The sequence below is a fragment of the Dufourea novaeangliae genome, unplaced genomic scaffold (assembly GCF_001272555.1).
Source record: "Dufourea novaeangliae isolate 0120121106 unplaced genomic scaffold, ASM127255v1 scaffold18, whole genome shotgun sequence".
Classification (NCBI taxonomy): Eukaryota; Metazoa; Arthropoda; class Insecta; order Hymenoptera; family Halictidae; genus Dufourea; species Dufourea novaeangliae.
The window spans coordinates 19250-45628 of NW_015373888.1; the positions used below are offsets into that span (position 1 = coordinate 19250).

At 38.3% G+C, this 26379-nt stretch overlaps 1 protein-coding gene across 1 annotated transcript in view; it reads right to left on the reverse strand.

Moving 5' to 3' along the window:
• Nucleotides 1-358: 358 nt before the first annotated feature.
• Nucleotides 359-26379, reverse strand: part of LOC107185544 (unconventional myosin-XVIIIa) — a 58033-nt gene continuing 32012 nt past the window's right edge. Inside the window, exons 17-27 of the mRNA XM_015573248.1 lie at nucleotides 17607-17735; nucleotides 15763-15906; nucleotides 15544-15633; nucleotides 7455-7814; nucleotides 5951-6105; nucleotides 3816-3939; nucleotides 3241-3695; nucleotides 2391-2720; nucleotides 1881-2136; nucleotides 978-1315; nucleotides 359-533 (exon numbers count right to left, since the gene is read on the reverse strand). Of these exons, the coding sequence (XP_015428734.1) occupies nucleotides 527-533; nucleotides 978-1315; nucleotides 1881-2136; nucleotides 2391-2720; nucleotides 3241-3695; nucleotides 3816-3939; nucleotides 5951-6105; nucleotides 7455-7814; nucleotides 15544-15633; nucleotides 15763-15906; nucleotides 17607-17735 (2388 nt within the window). The 3' untranslated portion in view covers nucleotides 359-526. The remainder of the gene's footprint in view (nucleotides 534-977; nucleotides 1316-1880; nucleotides 2137-2390; nucleotides 2721-3240; nucleotides 3696-3815; nucleotides 3940-5950; nucleotides 6106-7454; nucleotides 7815-15543; nucleotides 15634-15762; nucleotides 15907-17606; nucleotides 17736-26379) is intronic.

Here is a 26379-nt window from a genome sequence, read left to right on the forward strand (position 1 = left end):
GAATTGGTTCTTTTTGTTAATAATAACATTTGACATTTTATCCTTTAAAATTTTCGATTATACAGGTTAGAATGTATCTATAAGGGACAAGTAGAAACCCTATACGAATTGGTACACATTCTAAATGTTACTGCCCACATAAAGGAACATTAACATGCTTTCAACATCACAAAAGACAGTCACGTACAAGTGATGAAGTGCACTGGCATCAGCTACTGTATTTTTCCAAATTTGCTGTAAATCTACTCTGTATGATCTTGGTCGGTGTGATTAGTCATATGAACTTTTCTTTCATCTCAATGACTAATAATATAACCACCTTCCAGAATATCGATCTTTCTCTCCTGATCACCCTCCATAGCATTCATCTTTTATGTTTTACCTTGCACCATGTTTCCTGTTCACGCTAATCAATATTCGATGCATCAAAGAACAACGATTCATCGGGGAGTTCTTCGACAGTAGGTATAGCAGTCGACTTTTCATTCTTGCTCTCATCGGATCCGAAATCCGACAATGGTTCGGATCAATCACTGAAAAAAGGAAAGAACGTTTTAACCAGGGTCTCATTAGTTTTATGTGCATTTTAACCCTCATCGACCCCTTGTATCAATTTCATACTTTTGTCTCGTAAGAAGTGATGGTATTCTGTCATTTGGAGGTAAATTTAGCTGAAGCTCTGTGACTTTTATTTGAAAGAATTTGTAAATTTAACTATTTATTCGTTCGTTATATTAATTTTGTACCGCTGTATCATTTTGACACCGAGGGGCAAATTAAGTTGAGAAAATGAGGGACAGATGAGGGTTAAGTTATTACTAAAACATGTAGAAAAAAAAACATAACTTTTTAAACAGAAAGAAATATCTACGTGTAATCAAACACACAAATTATACTATCGGTTAGAAGATATAATGACTTATAATTAAGCCATCTTGCTAAATGTGAACAATAACACATGTTCACTAAAATATTACCTATCACTGTTTTCAGTCGTTGCCTCTTCGCTACAGTCCAAATCAAGGTCGCCTTGAATCGCGCTTTGTAGATCATCAATTCTTTGAAGTGCTAGTCGTAGATCGTCTTTGGCGACTTTGGTCTCCGCTTCCGCAGCCTCGAGACATTTCTCCAATTCGCGACGAGCTCGTGTCGATTCTTGTTCGCGCGTCAACGCTGAAGCAGCTTCTTCCCTTGCCTCGCGTAACGATCTTTGCAATCGTCTTGCACTCTCTTGGGCAGTTTGTACTTTCGTCTTCAGCGATGCTGACTCGATTTGCAACTTTTCAACGTTCTCCTTTAACCTTGTTATTTGAGTCTGCAATAAAATATACAGTTGATAAAATTAACTAACCTTATCAGGAGGGCAGGACCGGATAAAGATTTTTTGTGGCCCAGAGCTATCAGATTTTCGGGGGCCCCCTTGCTTTGAAAGCGGAGGGCCGGGGTTGTAATACAGCACAACAGAATACATAAATCTTCGAAAATTGAAATTTATTTTAAATAAAATGAAATAACGTTTAATCATGACGAAATAGAAGGTTCGGAAGGGGGCCTCACTGGAATGTGGGGCCCGGGGCTACAGGCCCCCTAGACTCCCCTTAGTCCGGCGTTGCAGGAAGGTCATTTTATACAGAAAATATTATAGAAGTCAAAATCAAATATCGAATACTTTTGAATGAAGTGCTGTTAAACTCACAAATAAAATTTTCTTATGAATTGTTTTGAACTAATTTGCAAAAATTGAACATAAATAGAGATGTATTTTCTCCGTTAAAAATTCCATTGTGTTTCACATAAAGCAACTTTTGTACAATATTGAACAGTCGTGTATGCTGTAAATACATAAAAAAAATGGTCAAATATAAGAAACGATTACTTACTTCCAAGCGTGCTCTTGTCGTTTGTTCCAGCTCTAATTTACTTTCAAGCTCTTTGGCGCGGAACTCGAGGCGTCTCGTCGCTAGGCTATTCGCCGTGGGATCGCCTAACTGCTCGACAGACTCCAGTCGTTGCGTTAATTCCGAAAGTTGATCTTTCAATGAATTCTTCTCCGTCTCCAGAGCGACGATTTGTACCTGAGCCTCTTGCAATTGCCCCTGTTCCGCTGACAATTGACTATTCAGTCTGACAGTTGTAGTTTATATGATAAAGATAATGAAAGTCTTAGAGTATACGTTGGACCTAAAAGCGTAGTCATATGTAATGCTCTAATTCATTATAAGCAATGCAGTGGTTCCATTATTAATCTACCAAACAGGTGAGTTTATCTTAAAACTGGACTCAACATTTACTTTTTGTAAGAAAAAGATATTTTTTTAATGTCCCTCAAACCACTCAAAATGTTTGTTAAGAGTATTCCAAGAATTCTGAGTGAGACCGTATGAAAAAATAAATAAGATTCGCTCACCTCTGCGAGCTCTTCTTCATTTTCTTCCAATTGGGAAAGCAAATCGGTTCTCTCGCGATTGGCCACGTTAGCACGATCCTCAGCCTCGGATCGTTGCCGTAGTGCTTCTTCTAGCGACGCTTGGGTTTCATTCAATTCCTGTTCGATCGCCTGTTTCGCTTTAATCGCGGCCGCACGAGCGCACTCGGCATCTTCTATCTGATTCTTCAATTGTCGTAAAGCCGCTTTGCCTGTTGAGTCGCTCTTCGATCGTTCAAGCATGGTTTGAGCGTCTCTGAGCAACACTTTCGTCCTCTTCAGATCCCTCTTCAACCTAACACACCAATGAATGAAATATAATCTTGTAATACACTTCTCCTGGGTCACGTGTGCCAATTTGACGCCGATTAACACATTACCGACCGGTGGCTACTTAATAGGTTTCTCAGATCCAACGATCAACAAGCAAGAACCAATTAATGAATACAATAGTTATAATAATAATTAATACCATAACATTTTTGACAAAAAGTAATATAAAATTTTCCATCGATTTTACCCTTAGATCTGGGTCGTAGAAGAAAGTGTTATGTTATTCCATTAGAGTTCTTGATATTTTTTATGAATATAATTTGCTACTGTGATTGATCTGTTTAATAATAGTTCCTTGGCTATTGATCGTTGAATCTACTGAATCTATTTTCAATAGCAGCCGATGGGTAATCTGTTTAACTCAATAAACTCTCCATTTATTGCAGGAAATAATTTGTTGTGACTCAAATTTCAATAAAATGGCTTTCGAAACTTGGATATTCGCGTAAATGTCCGCAGTCTGTGCATCATTATAGATATACCTGTACACAGTTTCGGCTTCCGCAGCGCGATCTGTTCGATCTTGATCTTCTATGGCCACCACTCGACGTTCCAGTTCGTGTTTCTCCCGCAGAAGAATGGTTCTCTCCTCGTATTCATTTTCTAATTGCGACTCCAACGCCTTCACCTTTTTCAGCACGTTGCCGCGTATGTCCTCCAGTTCGTCGTCCCGTTGTTGCATCTCTTTGCGCATCTCTTTCCGTTGCTGTTCGAAGTTCATCTCGAGCCGTAACTTCGCCTGCTCGAGAAGCTGTACCTGACCGGCGAGATCATCGAGCTCCTCTTCCTGATCCTTCACCCTCTTCTCTAGCTCGTGTTTCGCCTTCTTCAACTGCGCCACTTCTTCCTCCGTTTTACCGCCGAATGTCAACTCTTCCAATTCATGGCTGAGCGTGCGCAGTCTTTCCTCTTTTATCTCGATCTCCAGCCTCGCGTCCTGCACGAAAATGCCAACGAATGTCAGAATAAATGCTCGATGATGTGAAAATTCAAAACAAAAAACAAAATACTTAAGAATTAATAGAAAGTATAGATAAATGTGTATACATCTACTCACGCTTAAGTTCTGCTCTATGGTAAACTTTTCAGCGAGCGCAATTTCTTTTTCTCTGGCCAGTTTCTCTCGTTGAGCTTTCTCTTGTCGAATATCGTTCAGCAAATTCTGCATTTCCGAATCAAACCTAATTAAATAAATTTGAAATTATACGATTTATAGTAGTATTTATCGGAGAAGAAAATGGGAGGTCTGAGAGTTCATCAGAATTATTGGGAAAAGAAAACATACTAAAAAAATATATATATCTAGTATCGTTTGTTATTACTCTCAGATTGGTATTATGACAGCTTTTTCTTTTTAGAAATCTTAAACGTACTAAGATTATTCTGTACCTAACAGCTCACCCTGCATCACAACTAGTACACCGTCAATGCCTATGGAAAATCAAATTTTCATGGAATGACTCTAATAGAAATGACCTGGGTTTCAATGGAATACAGCTAAAATAAACGATTTTACTGAATATAATTCAAGTCTTCATTTCCCGTTGGTTTCCTTTTTCAAATTGACATGTACTATAAATGTATAAACATTGACAATGTAACAATTAACTTATGGATTCAATGCGTTTCTGGCATAGATGCAACGTGAAACTCAAGGCAGGAAATGAATAATAAATAATTCTGACAATAAATAGCAATAAATAAATAATAAATTAATAACAAATGATAATAAATAACTTTAATACAGTTTGACACATGGCTTTAAAATTATTTACACAGATAAAACATTTTTATTCAATTTTCCATTTTCAGAAATCAAAGTCCATCAAAATATGAATTGCTCCTAAGCATTCACGGTATAATTGCGATTAACTGTGAAATGGTGCGCTTTAGAATATATCGGATCTATACATAAAACAGTACGAAGGCCATAAAAATTTGTGAGATTGTTCTTTTTAGTTTTTTTTTCTTTCGTTCGTGAACCAAGCTCGTTTTTTTTCACCCTCGAAATTAGTAACGAGCTCCTAGTTTCAGGCCGATCGTCGATCTATTCTCGGAGCAATCATTCGGAGTTTATGCACCCACCGAACGTTCGACTAAACGTTGATGTCGTCGGACGCGCAACGTTAGCGACCTGGCGAGTCGCCAGAAACACTTGTTGCCGACGGATGAAATGAGAATAGAGCAGGTTCTTCGCCCAATACCATGGAAATTCGGTAACGTGTTTTAACAAATCGCGGCCGATGTTTTCACGCGTGGTATTCTTCGAAACGGCTCAACGTACGCGATCTCGTTACTACAGAAATAAACGTCTCATGTTTTCATGTAAAAACGGAAACGCAATACCATAGAAACTTCGCGAATAATTCTAATATTACATTTTTAATACTAATAATTTTTTCAGAAATTAAACATTTTCGGTTTGGTAGGGTGAATGTACCAATAAATACCAATAAATAAATGTTATATATAAAATCGAGTCAATTAACTTATTAAAATAAGAATCCAGAAATTTGTTTAATAACATTTTCATCGCTATTTCTTTTTCTACCTAGGGTATGTAATTTAGCGAAGAATAAAAAAAACTTATACATATTGTAAAAAATCGTATTAGTTCACTGATTGATCCTTAATGGGTTATGAGAGACCACCCTGCTCGAAGAATATCACTTGTCATCGCAGAAATGCTTTGCGTACGATGTTACTTTTAACTTGTTCGCTTGCATGTCACGCCATTTGGCGTTTCCGATTACTTTACAGAGCGTGAACGTCACGCGCCAATTGGAATCACGATGTCTTTGACCTTACATACCTGTTCCCCCGTACGTTTCATAAATAATTGCACGATCGTTCGATAATACTGAAAGTGAAACACAGAGCAACTACGATCGCAAACTGAATGGCAATTTAAACAGCAAAATTGAATATTACGCGACGAGTGTGTTGATTTCATTTGACTTTAGTTATTTTTATTCGAGTATACATTGTATACATTTTTTTTTTATTAACACGGTTTAGAGTCGACTCGAAGTCATTACCATTCTATATATTATGTCTCTATAATTGTGATAACAAATTCGTACCGTAAATAAATATAATAAATAACAATCAATACCGGTGCTGACTGAAATAGCGTGATATGTAAATGGGGGGGCGTAAAAAGTGAAGTTGCAAATGTTACAAGCCACATACTTGCGTTGTTTCTTCTCCAGAAGATTGTTTCTAGCCGTTTGTTCTTCTAGTAGAAGCCTCACATCGTGCATTTCACCGTTCAGTTTTTGTACACGCCGCTTCCATTGTCCGACAACTTGACGTTGTTCCTCGACCTCTTCGTAAGCATCCGTTAACTACAGTATTGTAAAGATTAAACGTTATTACGTTACACGCTATTTATATCATTCGTGTTCTTCCGTTATGACTAAACAGCGGATTTTTATGCATTTATAACGTCCCTTGACTTGCAAAACTCGGCCGAGGACAAATTAACCCTTTGCCATACGATTTCTTTTACGACTTCAACTCTCAAGAATTACTTTATCGTTAATATTTTCCCAGACACAAAAGGAATTCTATTCTTATGTCAAATGTTAGATTTATTCTAAACCATAAATGTTAATACCAATGAAACAGTATTTCACGTCGACCCAAAGAAAACTAATAATATATATGTTTACTAAATTCACTTTGAAATTGTTATGACGTGTCTGACTCGATATTGTAAGGCAAAGGGTTAAAGCATCGATTTTTCGTAACAAAATGACGTTATGTCCATTTCCCGAGATATATATAACAGTGAAAGAAGATAATACCTATGAAGTTTAAGTAATTAATTTGTTCGAACACTCGTTTCGATACTTGTCCACTGTTTCGAAAAGCATTTCTTTTATAACTAAATTTTTTTAATGCTTGTTCCGTGAAAAACTGATACGTCTGTGACAATTTTTATTACGAATTATTCCATTACTTACACAGTCTATAAGGATTATAAATACGGATTTTGGAAACATCTCTGACAATACTTTTTGAAGATTTAAGTTTATTAAAGTATGAAATGTATGTTTTTAAAAAATTTGAATTAACCCCCGGAAGGCTGATGAATTTGTTTGAAACATTGTTTTATACAACAAGTAGTTTAGGAGTAAATTTAGGTGGTATGTAGTTAAGTGACTCACCCTATAAATATAAACGAATGATAGTAGCACAAAAACTTTTAATTTTTCCCTTTCGATTCCCCGATATCTAATCAAACTTAAATGGGGTCTCATATTTTATGTCTGTAATCTAAACTTAAAAGAACACTCTCGATCCTATAATAATACAAAATTTACCATTTTTCTCACATTTGAGACAGTTGGTAATCGACGTGCATATCAGAGTTGGACATAACTTTATTCGAAGAATACGTAATGAAAATCAGAAGTATATAAGATCGTCATCTTGAGTTTTAAACAGTTAATGAGATTAAACAATTGTTTGCCAAGTGTCTGTTCATTCAAGAACAATCGTTATATTATTATAAAATCGGAGTTTCCACATTTGAATCAATTAAAAATGGCGAAATAATTTTTTCATCTTCTATTCGTTATTCGAAACTGTTTATCTAGATAATGAATTTACCAATCTCTGGTGCACAGCGCATTCTTCCAACGCAAGTGGTTAAAAGGAATCGATCCGATAATGACAAAAGCCAGTGTACCTTTTTCTCCAATTGTTTCTTGAGCCCTACCAGTTGCTCGAGGTCATCCTCGTGCTGCTGCGCCATCTTTCTTTTGGTGAACTCGAGCTCCCTAACGGCGTGCTCGTACCTTTGCTTGTAAACACCGCCATCCTCGCCGTCCTCGACGTCGGACACGATCCCGTTCAAATCGGCGGCTCTTGCGTACAAAAGTTCCATCTCCAGACGCTCGGTCGCCTGCTGAAGATTCTTGTTCGTTTCGGTTACATCCTGAAGCTCTTTCTCCAACCGCAAACGTTCCGATGTCTCCGCGTTGATCCTCTCCGCGGCCAACGTCGAGGTCGAATGTTCCTCCGCGAACTCAGCGGACATTTCGCTTAACTGAAAGAGAGAGTTTCGTTTCAGACAAGAACAATTCAGCACTTACACAGACCATGGTAATCCTCTAATCAGAGAACTAACAAGTCAACCTATAATGGAAAGAAGATTCAAAAAAAAAAAATTGGTCAACGGACCTGGTCGAATGACTAATGGTGAACTGTCAAAGGACAGTACCCGGCACATCAGGTCAGATTGCTCCCACCACATTTATTTAACACCCTGTAATTGAGCAGATTGTACATTTGCGAAAAAAATAAAAATAAAAGTATATTGTCAGGTCGCCTGGTCGTATCGAATCTGTACTCTTTCCAGTTTCTTGCGAGTGCTGATAATCTTAGCGCCTCGTTGTTCTTTACGTCTGTCACAAAATTCGGTGACCCCTTACAGGAAGAAGCCACGAGGGAAGAGTTAGAGAAAAAAAATTGTGATCTAGATCCTGATGAAAATAATACTATATGGACTTCAAGATTTCTTGTTCTAGTGGACGTATTCTTGAAATTTCTTCTGAAGAACTTGAGGTAGATTTTCACAAATGAAAATTTTGAAAAATTTCAATATTATTTCTGATAGATTTAGCATGATGTGTGTAACGTTATCTGGCCCTCGCTTGGTGTACTGCCTGTGAAACACCTCGTATATTTCTACAACTATTGAGCACTTGTATCTAGTATCTCACGGATAATAACATCTTACGGACAATAAGATTCGTTACACTATTGGGAAAACAAGTTGGGTGCTTCCCTTAAAAGAGAAATGTATAAAGCGCAGAATCTAACGGAATAAAACAAGATCAATCTAATCCTTAATTAGTACACCTTGTGGATATCTGCCTCTTATGAGGTTTACGAAACAAACCGAAACAGTAAAAGAACCTTTTTCGCCGAAATTTTCTATCCTATTATACCACCTTCGCCTGTTGTCATATCGTATTATAAAAGACAGTTGAATTCGTTCGTTAAAACGAAATACACTATGTATCATTCCAAAAAATCAAACAAACCGTTCATTTTAAAAGTCGTGGAAATTTAATTTCGTAAAAAAATATCGACAATACGTTTTCTAATGGTTACAAAGCACATCGCAAATAAATTTCAACCCATCAATCAAGGAAAAGGGGCACTACACCACCTTCAAAATAAACCGCCCAGATGACATTGAAAACCAGCCAACGAATGTATCCTCCACGCCCCATTGTTTCTACAACATAAATGTCACTTTTTGGAATAACCTTTGGGAATCCGTTGTGACTTGGATATGTTATAGTTTTTAGTGATATATAAACGTATCTCGAAGGATTTTTAAAAATCTGAAAAATTGTTGATTTTACAGCTGTTTGAAGAACAGTGTCAACCTTTTTTAAATAAATTACAACTGAATAAACTGATCAAAATGAGTTCTGTGAGAAATAATTTTTTTTTTTACTCTGGGGTCTAGATATGCATGTTACGGATTGTCCTATCTTTTTAGCACACCCTGTATATACCACTAAAGATTATAATATATCCAAGTTTTAACAAAATCCAGAACGTTACTCCGCGTGAAATGACCAAGACCCTAACTCAACCGCTCGTATCGCAGTATAGAAATTTCTGTCAAATGATCAAAGAGTAGATTTCACGGAAACCCGTGGGACCGAAGGAACAATTTTCTGTACCTCTTGACCGATACTGTCGGAAATCGTTCTGTCCTCCGAGGCGCGGGACAACGATCGCCGCGAGCAGGAGCTTTTTGCGACGCTGTCTGCCCTGCTGTAGTACTGAAAGCCGCGTATCATAATATTCGTGGCGCTCTGGCTTCTACCGACTCCGCTCCTCGACCTGTCCATTCGTCGCGGCGAGGATTGCAGGCTCAGAGCATTCTCGGCTTCGTTCTTGTGCCCTAGACTTCGCCATTCGTCCATTATGTGATCGGTACGCTGCAGGAACTGCGAGATCTTCGAGGTCAAATACGAGGAGGCAGTGGTTGGCTCGAGATGAGAGGCAGTTGGTCTGAAAGATTGCCTGACCCGTTGCTTCTCGCAGCCCAGCACGAAGTTCAGGCTAGCGTCGAAGACAACAGGTGCCTGCTCCTTGGCGATCGCATCCTCTATCGCGTGTGGAGCAACGTTCTCCAGTGGATAGATCCGTCTGGGCGGTGTCGAGAAATGTGTCAAGCTGTCCAATCGCGAATTAGGCCTTCCCGATAGAATGGACAACGATCTGGACCGATAGGACAGATTCGACGACAGGCTGCATGGTGACGGGCTCCTCGTCGAACTCGAGTCCAGCATCAATAGTCTGCTGTTCGGTCTCTTTATTATGCATGGCGGTAATGGTGGCCTTTTTAGCACACTGCTGGTTTCCATCGGTCGCGACAAATGTGCGGCCATTGTCTCGCCAATTCTCTCGTGCAATACATTCCTCGACGTTGGCCGTTGTTCGGGGCTCGGACAAGTTTCGTTCGTGTACGTGCACGGCACAGACGGCATTCTCGTGATCGTTCCTCCTCCCCACCCTGCCCGGCCCGATCGATCGTTCGATAACTTATATCGACCTATCGACGCTTCGACGATACTGTGCAGAAAAGACGACGGCGATACGTTAACGTATACGGTGACGAGTATACGCGCATAGAAAGTGTCCTCGAGATATGGACGGGGGTGTTACATACACTCTGGGTTACTTGGAAATGCATCCGGACGGACAGTTGTGTTGTTCGTTGCGATTTTGTGTCTCATAGCGGATACTGTGTTCACTCGTCCGGGGGAATGGACTTCGGTGCTAGAATAGAATCAGGTGATAGCTTCGGCTAAATCGATATTAACGCATTACCTACCGGTTGCTGTTCAATAGGTTTAGTAGATTAACCCCTTGCCTTACAATATCGACTCAGACACGTGATAACGATTTCAAACTGAATTTAATGAATATGTATATTAGTCGGTTTCTTTGAGTCGACGTGAAATATTGTTCCACTGGTATTAATACGTACGATTTAGAATAAATGTAACACTTGCTATAAAAATAGAATTCCGTCTGTATCTGGGAAAATATTAACGATAAAGTAATTCTTCAGAGCGGAGTCGTAAAAAACATCATATGGCAAGGGGTTAAACGATCAACAGCCAACGTACTATTATCAAACAGTTCGATCATCATCACGAAATACATTCGTGAAAAGTATTAACTATAAACACTGAAATTTAAAGGTGTCAGTCTAGAAAATGAAAATAAATAAGCTACCGGTCAGTAAAGTGTTAAGAGCGTCAATGCTAAGCGGTGGATCCTAACCTGGAAAATATGAACACCTTCCTTACCGACGCGCTATTCGATCGATTTCTCAGGTTCAACGGTCAACTAGCCGATGGACTTATTGGTAAACACTATCGATCACGGTAGAAAACTGCCAAACATTACCACACTATCAACCATATCCTCTGTTATGCTGATTTACAGGTGAGTTAGGCTTCCTTTTTTAGTGACAATCATTTGAAATCCAAGAGCCCGTTGATACACGCTACCAGGTAAGAAAGGTGTGTCTGTGTGTGTATGTTAATTGTTACACTCTATTACAGGGACACGGAGTTATCGTGTTTTCGTTTCGTATTCGAGGAAGACAACCCGTTTGGCACAATATCGTCGAGGCGTGTTCACGGTTCGCACGTACTCCTCAGGCTCGTTTTGATCGTGCGGATCGCGTCGATCTGGTCATTGCGGATCGAGCTCGTTAAGAGGCCGTTTGTTTTTTAAATTGCGTAACCGGCACGAACACGACCAACGCCCGGATCGAGAGGGAGTCCCGGTGCAACTGACTCCACTCCTGGGTCAGCCGATATACCTCGGGACGGCCTACGTTTCGTGAAGAGGACGACGGTCACCTTCGAGTTATTCTAAGTGAAAACAGAGAGAGCGAAGAAGACAGAAGAACCGGACGGCGAGGAGGAGTAGTACTAGGGAACACGAGAGATCTAGCCACAATTTTGGCTCCGTGCCAGATCGAATCGCTGTAAAGTCCACGGGAAAAGTTTCGGCGGGCGTGAGGACGGACGGAGAAAAACAGGGTTCGAAGAGCTCTTTGAAAGAAAGTGGACCGGCCCGAAAGATATGACTAGAGATGTTTGATGTGTTGGTTAGTGATGGGCGATATTTAACGATAACTGAATACAAACTTCTCTCAATTATTGTCCCGCGCTGGGACAATAATGTGGTAGGGAGAACTGCTTTAGACCCTCGTAAATTTGTTTTGCCCGAAGTCTGTGCCTCGACAATAAAAGCGAAGGGGTAACAAAGTGTGCACTTGTCAGGTTCCAGCCCCCCCTCCCAGTGGTGGAGATAACGCCTGGACAATAATCGTGTAGAGCAAGCCTGACGATAATCAAGAGGTGTCTGTATACCGATATTTGCCTATCGATACATCGCTATTTTTTATCGATATTTTAGAAACAAATGATTACAGGTATCGAAACCCTTTACTTATACAACACTTTCAACAATTATTATTTTTAATCTGCTTGTCTTTAGAAGATTGGAATTCGTAAGTTTTTTGTATATATTTTCTAATAACAAATTTCATTTCAATACTCTGAATCTTAATTTAAATAAAATAATTTCTTAATACTGTACAAAAACTTTTATTTCAGAAAATTCCTTTTGGTCCAAAATTATATTCTCTCGATAATTCTTTCGTTTGTGATACAGGTGTACGAGCCGTTTTTTCTTTTGTTTATGATACAAGTTCACTTTTTCTTGTTTCGATGTACTTAACCGTGTTGCATATTACCCTGTTACACGTATCCGGTTAAACAGCCGCACTTTTATTCAGTAATGATAGAGGATATTCCAATACCTTGATTTTAATATTACGAATATGGTAAAAAGAAGACATCAGCTTTGTAAATGAATGTAGCTTGAACTCATTTCTTTTTTTTAAGAAAAATCAGGTTTAAAAAATTGCTATATTACTTTACTCTACCTTTGGTTGTAGTGAACTTTCAAATACTTTATATTACATTTATACCTCTTTATATTTTGCATTCTACTATAATATATTTGCCTGTGTCTGTACAAATTCATTTTTGATCGACTGTACCTCAACAAATGTTCACCAGAGTCGATCGATTGATCCATTTCTACAATAAAAATTTATTTATTCTTTCCGCGTTATCGAAGAATTCATAATTAGTTACAACGGAATGACAACCTATCCCAGACATGTAATTGATTTTTTTGTTCTCAACACGAGAAATCGAAAATTATTGTAATCAACGTTAATAAAATTTTTGCAGAAATTATGCAAACGAGTGTCGCCTAAAACCTAATCGCTCCACCATATTCACCGAATTTTTCTTCCATATATATTCATTTAATCGGAAACTTTAGTAATTCATTGAGAGACCAATTTGTGTCGGGAAAATATAGCTATAAGAAGCTCACATGGAAGTACGTATTTGCGTTCTCCAAGAACAACACCGTTTATCGTAAACGCATAAACGACTTAATTAGTCGTCGGGAAACATACGTATACAAGCCGATGGTAACATGTTTGGTAACAACGAGTGAAAGAAATTCTTTCATTACGTGCTCACTTATTCAAAACTGCAGTCTCATATGGGCCAATCGCACGTCGAATTCCGTTTACGAGCAATTTTACTCGGCGACAGAGGAAGAAATATCGGTCAGTAGAACTTTCTGTCCCGACTGCAACGGCATATGACGGTTCGTGATGGTTCGTTGGTCAGATTCATAAAGCGATAAAAAAAAAAGAACGTTCCTCCGTAACACGGTTCGTGTACCGCGTTCTAACCTAATTGCAACGATCCGCGTATCGTGAATAGTGGAACAACCCGCGCTCTATCAGACGTTCCTCCAATTTCTAAATTTGATCCACGCAGACTATGAAAATAGATTTGTGACATTTAGATTTTTCCCCTGTCCCCCGAGTACGGGTAAATTAAACTGTATCAGCAGCACCCACTGAACGATACGTAGAATTTCGATTCTACGCGAACATATTGTTTATCGTAACGTCGATTAATTCGACGCTCGGTTATTCAAAAAATGTTATTTAATCGTGAGTAGATTTAGATGAGTTTTATGACGAAAATAGATATCTGTTAGAACAAGCTGTGACCAAGATGAAAATATGAATAAAAAAAAAGAAGAATGTGTTTTTCTATCTTCTTAACCCGCTTACTGCATCTTTTCGGTATTTTGTACAAACCTTTTTTTTTTTATGAGATCAAGAAACAATAGTCATTGAAGATTATTTGACGTATTTTTCTGTTTTTTTTTTATAAACAATGTGTTTGCTCACGATAAATAACGATACTAGTGGCCACAGTGACACCGTTGTTCTAATGATTGGATGTCATTTAAAAAAGGTTCATACTGCCGATCGTCAAGAACTGTTCCAAATATTGTCACTAAAGTGATATAGTAGGCGTCCAATGTAGTAGACAAATGCAGTCAGCGGGTTAATAACAAACGACTCATTAATGTATACACTATTATAGTATAGTACATTATATAACCACAATATATTTTACTTTTATTCGACATATTACCTTAATAATTCTTTCCGATATAATAACGGTAGATCAGCTTTCTATTTTCGTTTCCTACCATTTGAAACGTGTCTCCAAAGCAATAAACTTTCCGAACCAGCTCAGACAGTTAATTATGAAAATTTATTCTTTTTTCTGTCGGTCTGTGTCATAAAAGTCATCTAACTGTTCTTATAATGGATATAATCGAACACAAAATTGTGCTCAGACTTTCGAAGTTCTACCGTGCCGTTGTATTTTACAAAATTTATTTGTTCCAACAATTCCGAAATAAAACAAAAGCAGTCATTTCACATAAGATATTTTGGTACTTTTGTTTAATCAATCATTTTAAATAATTACCCTCTAAAGAGATAAAATGCCTACAGTTATTATATAACTTCTGGAAATAGTTCATACATTCCTTTTTCAAAATGGCGGACAGAGCCGAACATTCTGAATGTTCGAAATTTTATCGGATCATCTTCCATTTACCATCGATTTCAGTTTGGAGAAGAGAAAATGATCGTTGGGATCCAAGTCGGGTAATCAAGTTGTAGAACGCTATTTGGAGTCAAAATATTCGAAACTTATAACTCAAAGAAAATATTTCGATCGTCGTTCTGTCCGCCATCTTGAAAAAGGAGTATCGCGCGTGTTCTCGCAGTTCGTCCAACCGCAGTATACAAATGTATACACGTCAAACGTTGAATAATTCATATTAAAGAAGTATCAATGACGCACAAAAAAAAAACTGTTACATCAATATACATAATACTTTTGGAGATCAAGACTATTCCCACTGCCATCTTGAAGATAGAATATCAAAACTGTTTCCAGAGGTTGTATCATCGTCGAGTAAAACGTGTTGTTGTGATGATCATTGATATCTTATGAAAAGAATTACTGTTGTAACTGATTTTAACATTCGAGTTAACTGTCCAGATATATATTAACGATTGCAGCATGAACTATTTTAAAGAACTTAATATTCTCCTGTTCACGTCTGCAAAAACCATATTAATACAATACGATCACGGTTATAAAATAAGTTCTATATGCAGGTTATAGATTCCTATATATATAGATATATTTTAAATATCAAACTGGAAGTAGACAGTAACGCGTAAATAAGTTCGACACTTTTCTATTCGATGATTCCTAAAAATTCACTGAAAAAGAGTAGAAATAAACAATTCCTCGTCGTACCTTAGTTTCCAATATGTCGTTGTCATGTTTCAAATGATTCCGTTCTTGTTCCAGCCTCTCCACCTTCGCCTTCAGAATCTCGAGTTCCTCCTAACACAAAACCAAAAAGCACAACAATTAATTCTTCACTGCATTTTTCATCTTGTCTGTTTCCTTTAGATTTCGTTAAAAATTTCTGTTCACGCGCGAATAAGTTAAAATTATTCTAAAAATTCTCACCGTCTTCGCCTTCAATTGATCCTCGGTCCGATGAACGTTCAGCAAAGGCGCAACCTTTACGTATAATCTCCACCATGGCCATTCTCGTACGGACATCCATTTTCTGACGTTTCTCTGTATGCATCTGACCGCAAGATCTTGTAACTGAAAAAGAAATCGATCGTGTTTATCGTCGGATTACCATAGACTGCACGAGAAATGATCGATTCGGTTCGACGGGCCTCGATCGAGTTCTCTTACACGTGGTGGGCCCCAACTTCGGATCGCTGATTTTAATAAAGCTTTTCAGACAAGAATAGGCTTCTTCCTTTTTACAAATCACCTTCCATATAGGATCAGATACTCGAAAGTTTTTTAGTTGATTGCTTTCGAAGTGTTGCCGCGTGAATTGCATAAAAGTTATGTTGCTCCATTACTCGCAGGTATGTAGCTTCTGGTTAATGTCGATGGTTTTTATAGATCAAATTTTAAATAAATCCCTTCCAAAAATTATTTTGAGTATCTGCCCCTATATGGGATGTGATTTTCAAAGAGGAATAAGCTTGTTAGATGTCCAACAAATTTTGAAAACTAGAAGATTATTCATTAGTACATCTAATAATAAGATGTTCGAAATTTACAGATTTTAATTAATGTAAGTAAAGTATGGATGTAAATAATGTGAATAAACTAATTGGTTAATAATTTTGAAGACTTATACATGAAAATGACAGCAAATGAACAAACAAAGGTCGATTGAACATAAATTAGGGTGAATTAATTCGATTAACGGGTTAAAGATTCATTCGGGAGTTATAACGAGTCGTCTCTACGCTACCTCGATCGTCGATAGATCCGTCATGCTGCGCAAAAGTAATTAGAATGAAACTTTTGCACGCTGGTTAGCGACACTGAATTAGTATTGCGATATACAAAGTATATGCTGTGGCGTTAAAAGTAGATACGAATGAATTTTAGTCCGCTGGTTGCAAAGTGAATGTTATTGCATCGCTTCAGGTGTCATCTTCAAGAATCGTGTCGCAATCATTGTACTGTCGCGTCGTATCACAGTTTACCGAACATTCGAAAGCTTTCTGATCGTAAAAGAAATCACTGCAAAAACCAAAAATGTCAAACTTTTTCTTTTGCAAACAATTAAATCTTTCAAACAGCTTCCATTTTGAAAAATAAATATTTTGAACCGTTTCCATTTCGAAAAGTAAATATGTTAAACCGTTTCCACTTCGAAAAATAAAAGTTTCAAACCATTTCCATGGCAAAAGATAAAAATTTTTAATCGTTTCCAATGGAAGAGATACAAATTTCGAAACGTTTCCATTGAAAAGAAACAAATGACTCGTTAAGCTGTACCCAGAAAGTATTGTGAATTCAAAATTTTATTTTATTAGGTCATTTGCACACAAGGAACGAACTTCCTTTATCAAAATGTATTTCATCTTGATTTACGGTAATTTATCATCGTTCTCCGACGTATCATTACTGTATGCAAAAGTAGTAGTAATTTTTCCAACGAGAATCTTTGTTAGTATTGGACATTTACTAAAGCACCTGTCACTCGAAACAGTTCTCATTTTAATTTTTTTTTTTTGGTTGTCAGAACTATCATCGGTAGACTGAAGTATTTAAAATCTAGTCTCCTCTTGAAAGTCAATTTATAAAGACAGAAATTTCTTACTCTTTTTCAGTGTTATATCGTGGAGGAAGTTATAATTTTACCACGCATGCATTTTGCAACAGCAGAAGCGTTAGCGGCGTGTGAAACTTTTTTCAGAGTAAGCGGAGAGTGGAGATGCGCAAGCGAGGAAGGTGCACTTTTACAAGATCAAGAAGATGTCATGACATACTTTCAACGTGTTGAGTTTACGACGTGCCAGATAACCCCTGCATCTCGCTTGTAAAAGAATAATGTGGCCGGTCAGCTTCTCGTCTCTCTGCGCCTCGAGCCGTTCCAGAGTGCCCGATCTGAAAAATATCTGTTCGAAGCAGATGAGGAGGTATTAATCGTTTGCCGAGAAATTTCCTTGATTATTTTAAAGAAGAAACAGAATACTCTTAATTCTACTACAATTATAATCACGCTACGAATGTTTAAACGTAACTTTATAATTTTTATCCATCGAGGAAAACCAGAATGGAACAAAAATTTATCTTGAAAATTCTTGGTTTATTATGCTATAAATAAATAATAAATAATGTACTGCAGGAAACGTATATAATTAGGTGTTTAGTTAGAAGAAATAGAAATCTTATATACTCCTATAAAGTATGCTGGTACTTATTCATTTTAGAAATGAAACTATATATGTTTTTTAATAAACTTACAGATAGACCATGCACTCAAATTCGAAGAATCCTCAATTTGAATATCTCATGGAATATTTCATTGTTTTAAAGAAAATAATATTTACTGAATTATTGGACTGGTCGGCGTGTTTGTACCGATTTAGTCTACCAAACTGCCATTTCGAACGGGCTATCTTATATCGACAAATCGAATAATGTCATGAACGGTATATCCTTAAATTTTCTTATACAGATACAACGATCCACTATTTTCTTAATATAAGAGGATAATACAGTTTTAAACTCAACATGTGTCCCGCCATTTTGCTTTATAAGAAAGCGACGTAAGATGATAAAGTATAAATACAGAAATGCTCAAAGTATCGTGTGTTTTTGATTTTCTTAGTTACAGATATCGAAGTCGGTAGAAAATAGTGTACTATTGATTGGAACACCTAATAAAATCGTTTTCTATAGCATGTGCTGTTGATTTCTTCAAAAACGTAAATATAACAATTAAATTAAATTTAAATATAAATATTTGAATATTTAGGTCTGAGAAAGTACAGAAGATTACTTATTAATAAACCAAAAAAAAATATCTTTTTTCTTGTATATAGGCAGTTGATATCCCCCCAGATATCATTAAATCTGACAAAATCTAATGAATTACTATATTATGAGTATATCTCTGAAAGGATTATTTTTCTCAGCATAAGCATCTGATTCCTCCAAAAAAGATGTTAACCCTTCTGTTCTCCTCGGGTCCATATGACCCAAAACAATAAAGATTATATTTCGACAAATATTACATTTTTAAATATTTGTTTTTAGTTATCCAAGATATTTAAATTTCACGTCTAGTTCGTCTAAATTCTCCATTTCTTAAGAACAAATCATTTCAAACTTTGTAATAACTTCATTCAAAGGGATACAAAAGCGTGAAGAATAAGTAAGGAAAACAGCAGGCTTAAATCTGACAAAATCTGATAGATTACTGATTAATACCCCTGAAAAGATCCTTTTCCAGCACAAGCAACTGATTCCTCCCAGAAAGATATTAAATCGGGCAGAATCAGGTAGATTACATATTAATAGATCATTTTTCAGAACAAGCTGCGAATTTCTCCCAAAAGGATATTAACACTAGAACCACCAAATCCCTCAAAATGACGGATTTCAAATTTCTCATCTTACAATAATTAAAATCATAACTATGTTTCTCTTAAAATTTATGTTGACTTTCAATCTATCATACATTTAACATTATACTATATTACGTAACATTGTATTATATATTAAACATATTAAAATAATGTACAATTTAATTTAGCATGCATTAAACGCTAGGTAGTTCCAGTGTTAAATCCGACCAGATCTGGTAAAAAAAATTGTGCTTCAATACAGATATAGATTATTCATTCCTTAAAAATATATATATTGTTACGTGTTACCCGATAGGTAGCACGTATTGTATAATGTAAAACAACGCCAAAACAGAGACAGAGTAGAGTCGTGATACGACTGTAGAATAGAAAAGACGTATTAAGATAAGTACTCCTCCTCTCCAAAATAAATAATTCTTCCTTTTTATTAATATTGCCCTTATTTATTCGAAAGTCATGCCGCGTCCACGCAACAATATATATATATATATATAAATCGCCTATATAAACGCAATAAAAATCCACAATCAAGGTGATAAAATTATACAAGACCGACGATTACGCGACGGACCTGTCGTCCATCGTTGTAGGATCTGCTAGCTTTCCACTGGTCTTTACCGATGTATTCGACAGGTTGTTGCTTGCCGGCCGCTGCGGCGTCCAGTTTGCAGCTATCGATGCTGCTCGCCCCGCTCGAAGTCAACGCGCCGCCGTTCCCGACAACGACAACCGTTTCCTTTTCGGGCTCCAGTCGATCAATGATCGCGGAACGAAACGGCCCGTTATCGTGCTTCGGCTCCGCGAAAAAACGTTTCTTCCCGTACTCTCGTGGCGGAGGAGTCTCGTTCTCCACGGTCTCCTTCCACTCGGCCTCGTTCTCGTTGCTCATATGACCGCTGTCCTCCGAGCAATTCCCATCCGAGGTATAACCATTATAATCGTTCGAACTCTTCGCGTTAACGTTCTTCTTCGTACCGATCACATGACCGGAATCCTTCGATTTTCTGGTCGTTTCGGCGTTCTTGCAATTGAAAAAATTCACCAAATGCTCGATCTCCTTCGCCCTTTTGCCGACCGAGTGTTTGTTCTTCGCCTCCAGCTGCCTGATCTCTGCCTCCTTCTGCCTGTTCGATCGTTCCGTGTTCACGGACGTAGAAACACATCCAGAATCATTTTTCTTTTCAGGATCGACGACCGGTTGCCCGCCTGCCTGTTTCTCCCAATTCATTCGGAGCTTTTCGATATTCGATGTTTCTTTCTTCTGTTTCGATTCGTCGACGCTGTTCGCTCTTTTGACACCGTCATCCTCTAACCGGTTGCTAATGTCCCTGGCGCTGGAAGCACTTCTGATCGTACCAAAATTCACGGTCACAACTGGATCCTTTCTTTCCAATGATTTTAAACTACTACTAGAATCGTCATCGATCCTGATCACGGTGGCATGATACTTCGTTTCACTCTTCCCATCCGACTTATCCTTCCGTTCGATATCGAGCTCCCGGGCCTCATAAACGATTCTACAAGGCGGAGCAGCGTCCACGGTATCTTTCGATTCCATCATGACAGTCTCGATCCGTTCGTCGTTATTGTTCTCATCCTCGTCATCGTCGTCCAATTGGGCCATCAACCTCGCCACCCGTTCCTCGAGATTGCTACCGGTCCCACGAACCTGCTGACAAGTCGTATCCGTCGATCCACCAGAACCGAAAGCCTCGCGACAATTTTCGTATATACGTTCGTCCATCGAACGATCGAGATCAACGTCGACGGTGTCCAACGGCGCTGCACGGACCACAGACTCTGTCAGCCGATCTACCTGCGTTAGATCGGCGAGAGATCGGCCCACGCGCGTATTCCTGTGCGCCAAAAGTGGAATCCTGCTCGGCCTCGAGGACATTCCCGTGATTCTCTTGCAATCGTTCCTCGATACGGCTCGGATGCTCCATAAGCTCGTCGATCGGTTCATCGTCGTCATCCTTTGCGGAGGATCCTTCCTCTCCTGGGCCCTCATCTTTTCTCGATCCACGATCGACGATTTTTTGGACTCGCTAAAGAACGAATCGGTCATCTTGAACGATCCTCCAGGATTATTTCTAGCATCTCCGGAAACGCATCCGAGACTGGCCGAGCGATCCAGACCGATCTTCGTCCTTACATTGTCGGACTTCTTGGGTAGCTTCACAGGTGTATAGGAGAGCCTCTTCTTCAGTAATGTTCTGTCCTCCAGTATGATGCAGGACGGAGACGTGCACACCGTCTTCGGGGCAAGTTTCTTTTCGTTTCGTGAATTGGACGACGATGAACATTTCGTTGGTTCGTGTCGACCGTCGATCGTTGATCGACGAGGTCTGCTGCAGGAGGATGCGCGTGCCTTTGCGTGATCCACGGTGCTGACGCGAGACGAAGCAACGACATGGTCGTTAGAGGCGATCTTGCTGGATGTTTTCGCAGTGGACGGTGATTTTACGACCCGTGGTTTAATCGACGTCGATCCACCCTGATCTGCCGGTTTCCTAGCGATCGATAGAGGGGTCTTGGACACGTTCGGGCTGCTTCGAGCTTTGACCAATCGAGAACCCGTGGTGGTTGACCATTTTGTCATATTGTCTAACATCGTGAGGCAAATACGAAGACTCTCGTTTTGATAGATCGAATGAAATCTCTACTTAATGGATCTGTCTCGTATAATGGGCACAGGAACGATTTATGAGGTTCGTGACACACAGTTTAATGGTTCATGTTCAAATTCGGAGTACGATCAGAGTGGACATCGGTCGAGTCGGGTATGCTCAACTGGACAAAGCGGCGACATCCACGAAATTAATAACGCACCGGCGGTTTCGTTCATCGGGACGCGTTGCAAACTTTTTCACGTTCACACACCGATCGGCTCTCACTGCACCGTGAAAGTGGCACACTTTCATTATATCAACAGGACGATTCTTCTTCCGTGGTTCGATCCGCGGGCCCGCACAGGTGCGATTTATCGTTCTCCGAAAACGGTTTTACCTGTTCACTGGGCGTCGAATGACATTACTTCAAAAAGGTTAGATTCGATTCCCCGTCGATTGTTTCGACACGTATCCTAAATACACTTTAAGATAATAATGATGTTCTGCGTTTTGTTTCACGGAAATCTCTCGATGCACTTTGCGTTCAATCGAGAATGGGCTGTTTATCGTTTTGGATCTCGATGGTCTTTCGTATCGACATGTTTCCACGATTTTTCGCGTATGGTTTGTCTATAGATCGATAGTTTCCCGTGGATATAGTGTACTAAGGCGTTTCTATTATCGCGTCGTGTCGCGGACGAAAGTTCTTTCAATGAAGTTTAACACGCACGAGCTCGAGAAGACGGACTGCCGCACCGCGTCTCGGAAAGAGCCTTCCTCTTGGACGAAGAACGATCCACGACTAAGTACCGTAAAAGCTGCGTAAAAGTGGACGTACGTTTTATGGTGGCCGGAGAAAAGGAGAGAGAGAGAGAGAGAGAGAGAGAGAGAGAGAGAGAAAGAGTCAGGGGGAGAAAGAGAATGAGGGAGGGAGGGAGAGAGAGACACGTTGAGAGCGAGAAACAGATAGTGGAGAGGGAAGAGGGAGGGTGGGAGGAAAGAGGAAAAGCAGTTAGAACGGAGAAGTAACGGAGAAAGAAGAAAAAGTTCTCGTCGGCGAAGAAAGAGAATGAAGCGAAAGATTAATAATTGACATTATTAATGAACGGGCCGAACTGTTTTCTCGGGGTTTGTAAGAAATTTCGGGGGGGTTTTTGAAATTATGCTGGAGCAGAAAAACTGAATAGCAATGTAATAATTTGTATTTGTGGCTTGATGTATGAAATGTTATATTTTTGCAAATATGTGTTAAATTTGGTACTGAGTTTGTAAACCATTGTATATTCTATATATAAGAAATTACAATTTTTAATTTTATCTAGAAATTAAATTTAAGAATAGCAGAAACTTGGGGGGAGTCCCCCTAACCAATCAAAATGGAGTAAACAAAAGCTAAGCAGAGTCTTGGCTTCGGGTAAAAAACAAATTTATGAAGGGCTGAAAACCTTTCCGCCTTGCCACGAATGCTCCGAAGTGGACCAGAGTACATCGCACTCATCGAGACATTACTGTATTAAAATTCCATTGATAACGCGTATGCTATTACGAAGTATATAAACGCGGCCGAAAAATATAGAATTTTCTTAATACAACAAAGCCTCTCGTATCCGAAGTCTAACAAGGAGACAAGTATTCGGATAAAGGAACTCTTCGGTTACTAGAACAATCACTTTCCCGATATCTAAACTTCATTCATTTAACTAGAGATCAAGAAAATTGATAGTTTCTTTAAATATTTATGTATTCTATAATTTGGCTATCCATACACTGTTGAATTCGTACTAATTAATTCTGGTCAGAATTTGTTTCAATCGAATACAGGACAACAGGAAAAGCATCTGTTGTAGTCGACACTCTGTTCGGATAACAGAACATTCGAATATTAGAAGCTTCGGATAGTAGAAGGTTCGAATACAAGAACTTTCGGATAGTAAAAGATTCAAATATAAAAAAGTTCCGATACTAGAACGTTCGTATAATAGAATATATTCGAATAATAGGTGTTCGGATACAGGAGGCTCTACTGTACTTACGAGCAGTATTGTAATACAACTTCATATCAACGCTATGTACATATATTAACTACTGAACTTCAATATCCTCTAGGCAACATATAACACTAAATCCCATGAATAATTCTTCTAATGGTTCTTCAAAGTTTCTTTCACATTCGATAACCGTTCCAATACTTCCCAACACAAGTGTATACGCCACAGACACCTGCTTGTCGCAATGTAACCTGCCACTAACCGAGAAAAAAAAAAAAAAGAAAAGAAAAAAGTTTCATCTCAACGCATCGGCAAGTTAAGAAATCCCGTTGAGACCACTTTCTATCGTTAAAATAAAACGATTCGGCCAGTTACGTACGAACACGATCGAGGAGACACGTTAATCGAACGAGCGTACGCGCGCGAGCGCGCACGCGGTGGTCTTTTGTGTTTTAGGGACGATCAAAGAAATCGTTCCGTGGTGTGCTCGTCCATAAAAATAAATTGTTTCGATCGGAGGTGGGAGGTATATGAATTAACCCGGTAGAGGATCATCGAAAAAGCACTTGCGCGTGTACACGTATTGGTCCGCTACTTTACTCTCGCGGGGCCGATCCGTATTTACCGTTACCGAAGGTAACAGGTACCACAGGCTATAAACTTTTCGTTCTCTCTTTCTCTCTCTCTCTCTCTCTCTCTCTCTCTCTCTCTCTCTCTCTCTCTCTCTCTCTCTCTGTGGTTCTTACGCAGGTTAATCGAGAAATCGACGTGCCTATACACCACACTCTCTCTTCCCCCTTTTCATCTCTTTTCTTCCTGCGCGTAAATAAAATGTTTTATGTGCCGCCGCTTCATCACTGTTCCGTGCGCGAATTAATAGACACGGGGCTGTAGATAATATTCCAGGAACAAACAACCTGTTTAACTTTAATTTGATTTAATTAATTTTATTTGATTTCTGCAGGTAAAAAAACTCTATTTTATAATATACGATTGAAAACGTTAGGGCACATAGATATAAGAAATAATCAAATGGAACTGTGCGGTGAGACATAACAATGATAAGAATAAAAGAAATGAAAAATAAACAGTACGTAGGTACTTGAGTTAATAGTAATACTAATTATTCCATCCTATCGAGGAAACCACTAGGTAATTCAGACCTATAATTATTTATGCTGGGTGGAAAATATCGATCTTATTGTTCCAATCATATTTGCCAAAATTCAAATTCTGCCGAATGGGTCTGTGTTATTTTTTTATTAGGTCGTCCGAAATGTTCGTGCCGTTTTCAGATTGTCGAATATCTTTAGTCATTGTATTTATCGAAGAAAGAAAAAGTCGTTCGATGACAATGAACATACTTTCCCCATGCTAAGATTAATTGTGACGTATCTACAAAAACGTTGCTTTGAGAAAAGAGCAATTTAATACTTTTAATACGGCCAACCATATGTTAAATGTTTTTTTTTTTTCATAAATGTTAACTGAAGAAAGTAAAATTTTTGAAAGAAAAAACAAATTTTCTTAATGTTTGTGCCATATTTCTGCAACACAATGACATTAACCAAATGTTCCTGAATTTTACAATTAAAATGATGTACTATAGTAAAAAAATTGTTTCAGTTAAATAAAATATAAATTAATACTTTTTAAGGTACTTTGGAATTTGGATGTTTGTAAAGCCAGATAGAAGGGAAAATCAATAATTTATGTGTACGGAATGTTCTAATCAAGAATATTATTTGAACCAACGAGTAAAAACCTTATTTTTTATTCTATTTGATGCGTGTATTGTATACGTAGTCCTGCTCTATGATTATCGCGATATTCGTTTAAAACAAGTTTGCAAGAAAATAAAATATAAATAAATAATTATTTATGTGCAAAATTAGTTACTTTTATGCGCAATGAAGCTGCTGAGCTGCCAAAAACACTTTTCTTAAATTTTCGAGACACACCAAGTCAGCAACCGTACAGGCACACAGGTTCGAATTCGCACATACGCACACTTTCGATGTCGCACATTCGAAGACTAAAGTGTAAATGACCCTCGGGGACCCTTACTACCTGACAGTGTAGGGGATAGACATTATTAAACGTATTGGACCGAAATCCGTACACCTTCCTTAAATACCTGTACACACTCAACATAGTTGAAATTTTTTGTGGTACAAATTCGCAACCTATATGCCCTCTACTGGTTAAGAAACGACAGATTTAATGCTTAATCCAGGAATCCAAATAAACAGTTATCTTTGGTTTGTAAAAAAATTCTGTTGGAACTTATGCGTTTCGTTTAAGAAAATATTTATTCCTGTGGAATTTTTATGGAAAGATTTAATGGATCGTTTAAAACACAGTAAAATGTTTGATACAATTCTATGAGATTTTTATCTTATTTGCAACCTAATAGAACTTTCAGGGGAGTTATTAAATTTTCGTTTGATTCCAGTTTTTCTAAATTAGACAATAAACCTCTGTATTATCATAAATATCCGTAGTCTATTTATCAGATTGTATCTTGTTCGATGGGTCAATGGGTTAAACGACGTTCAGATTACTTCA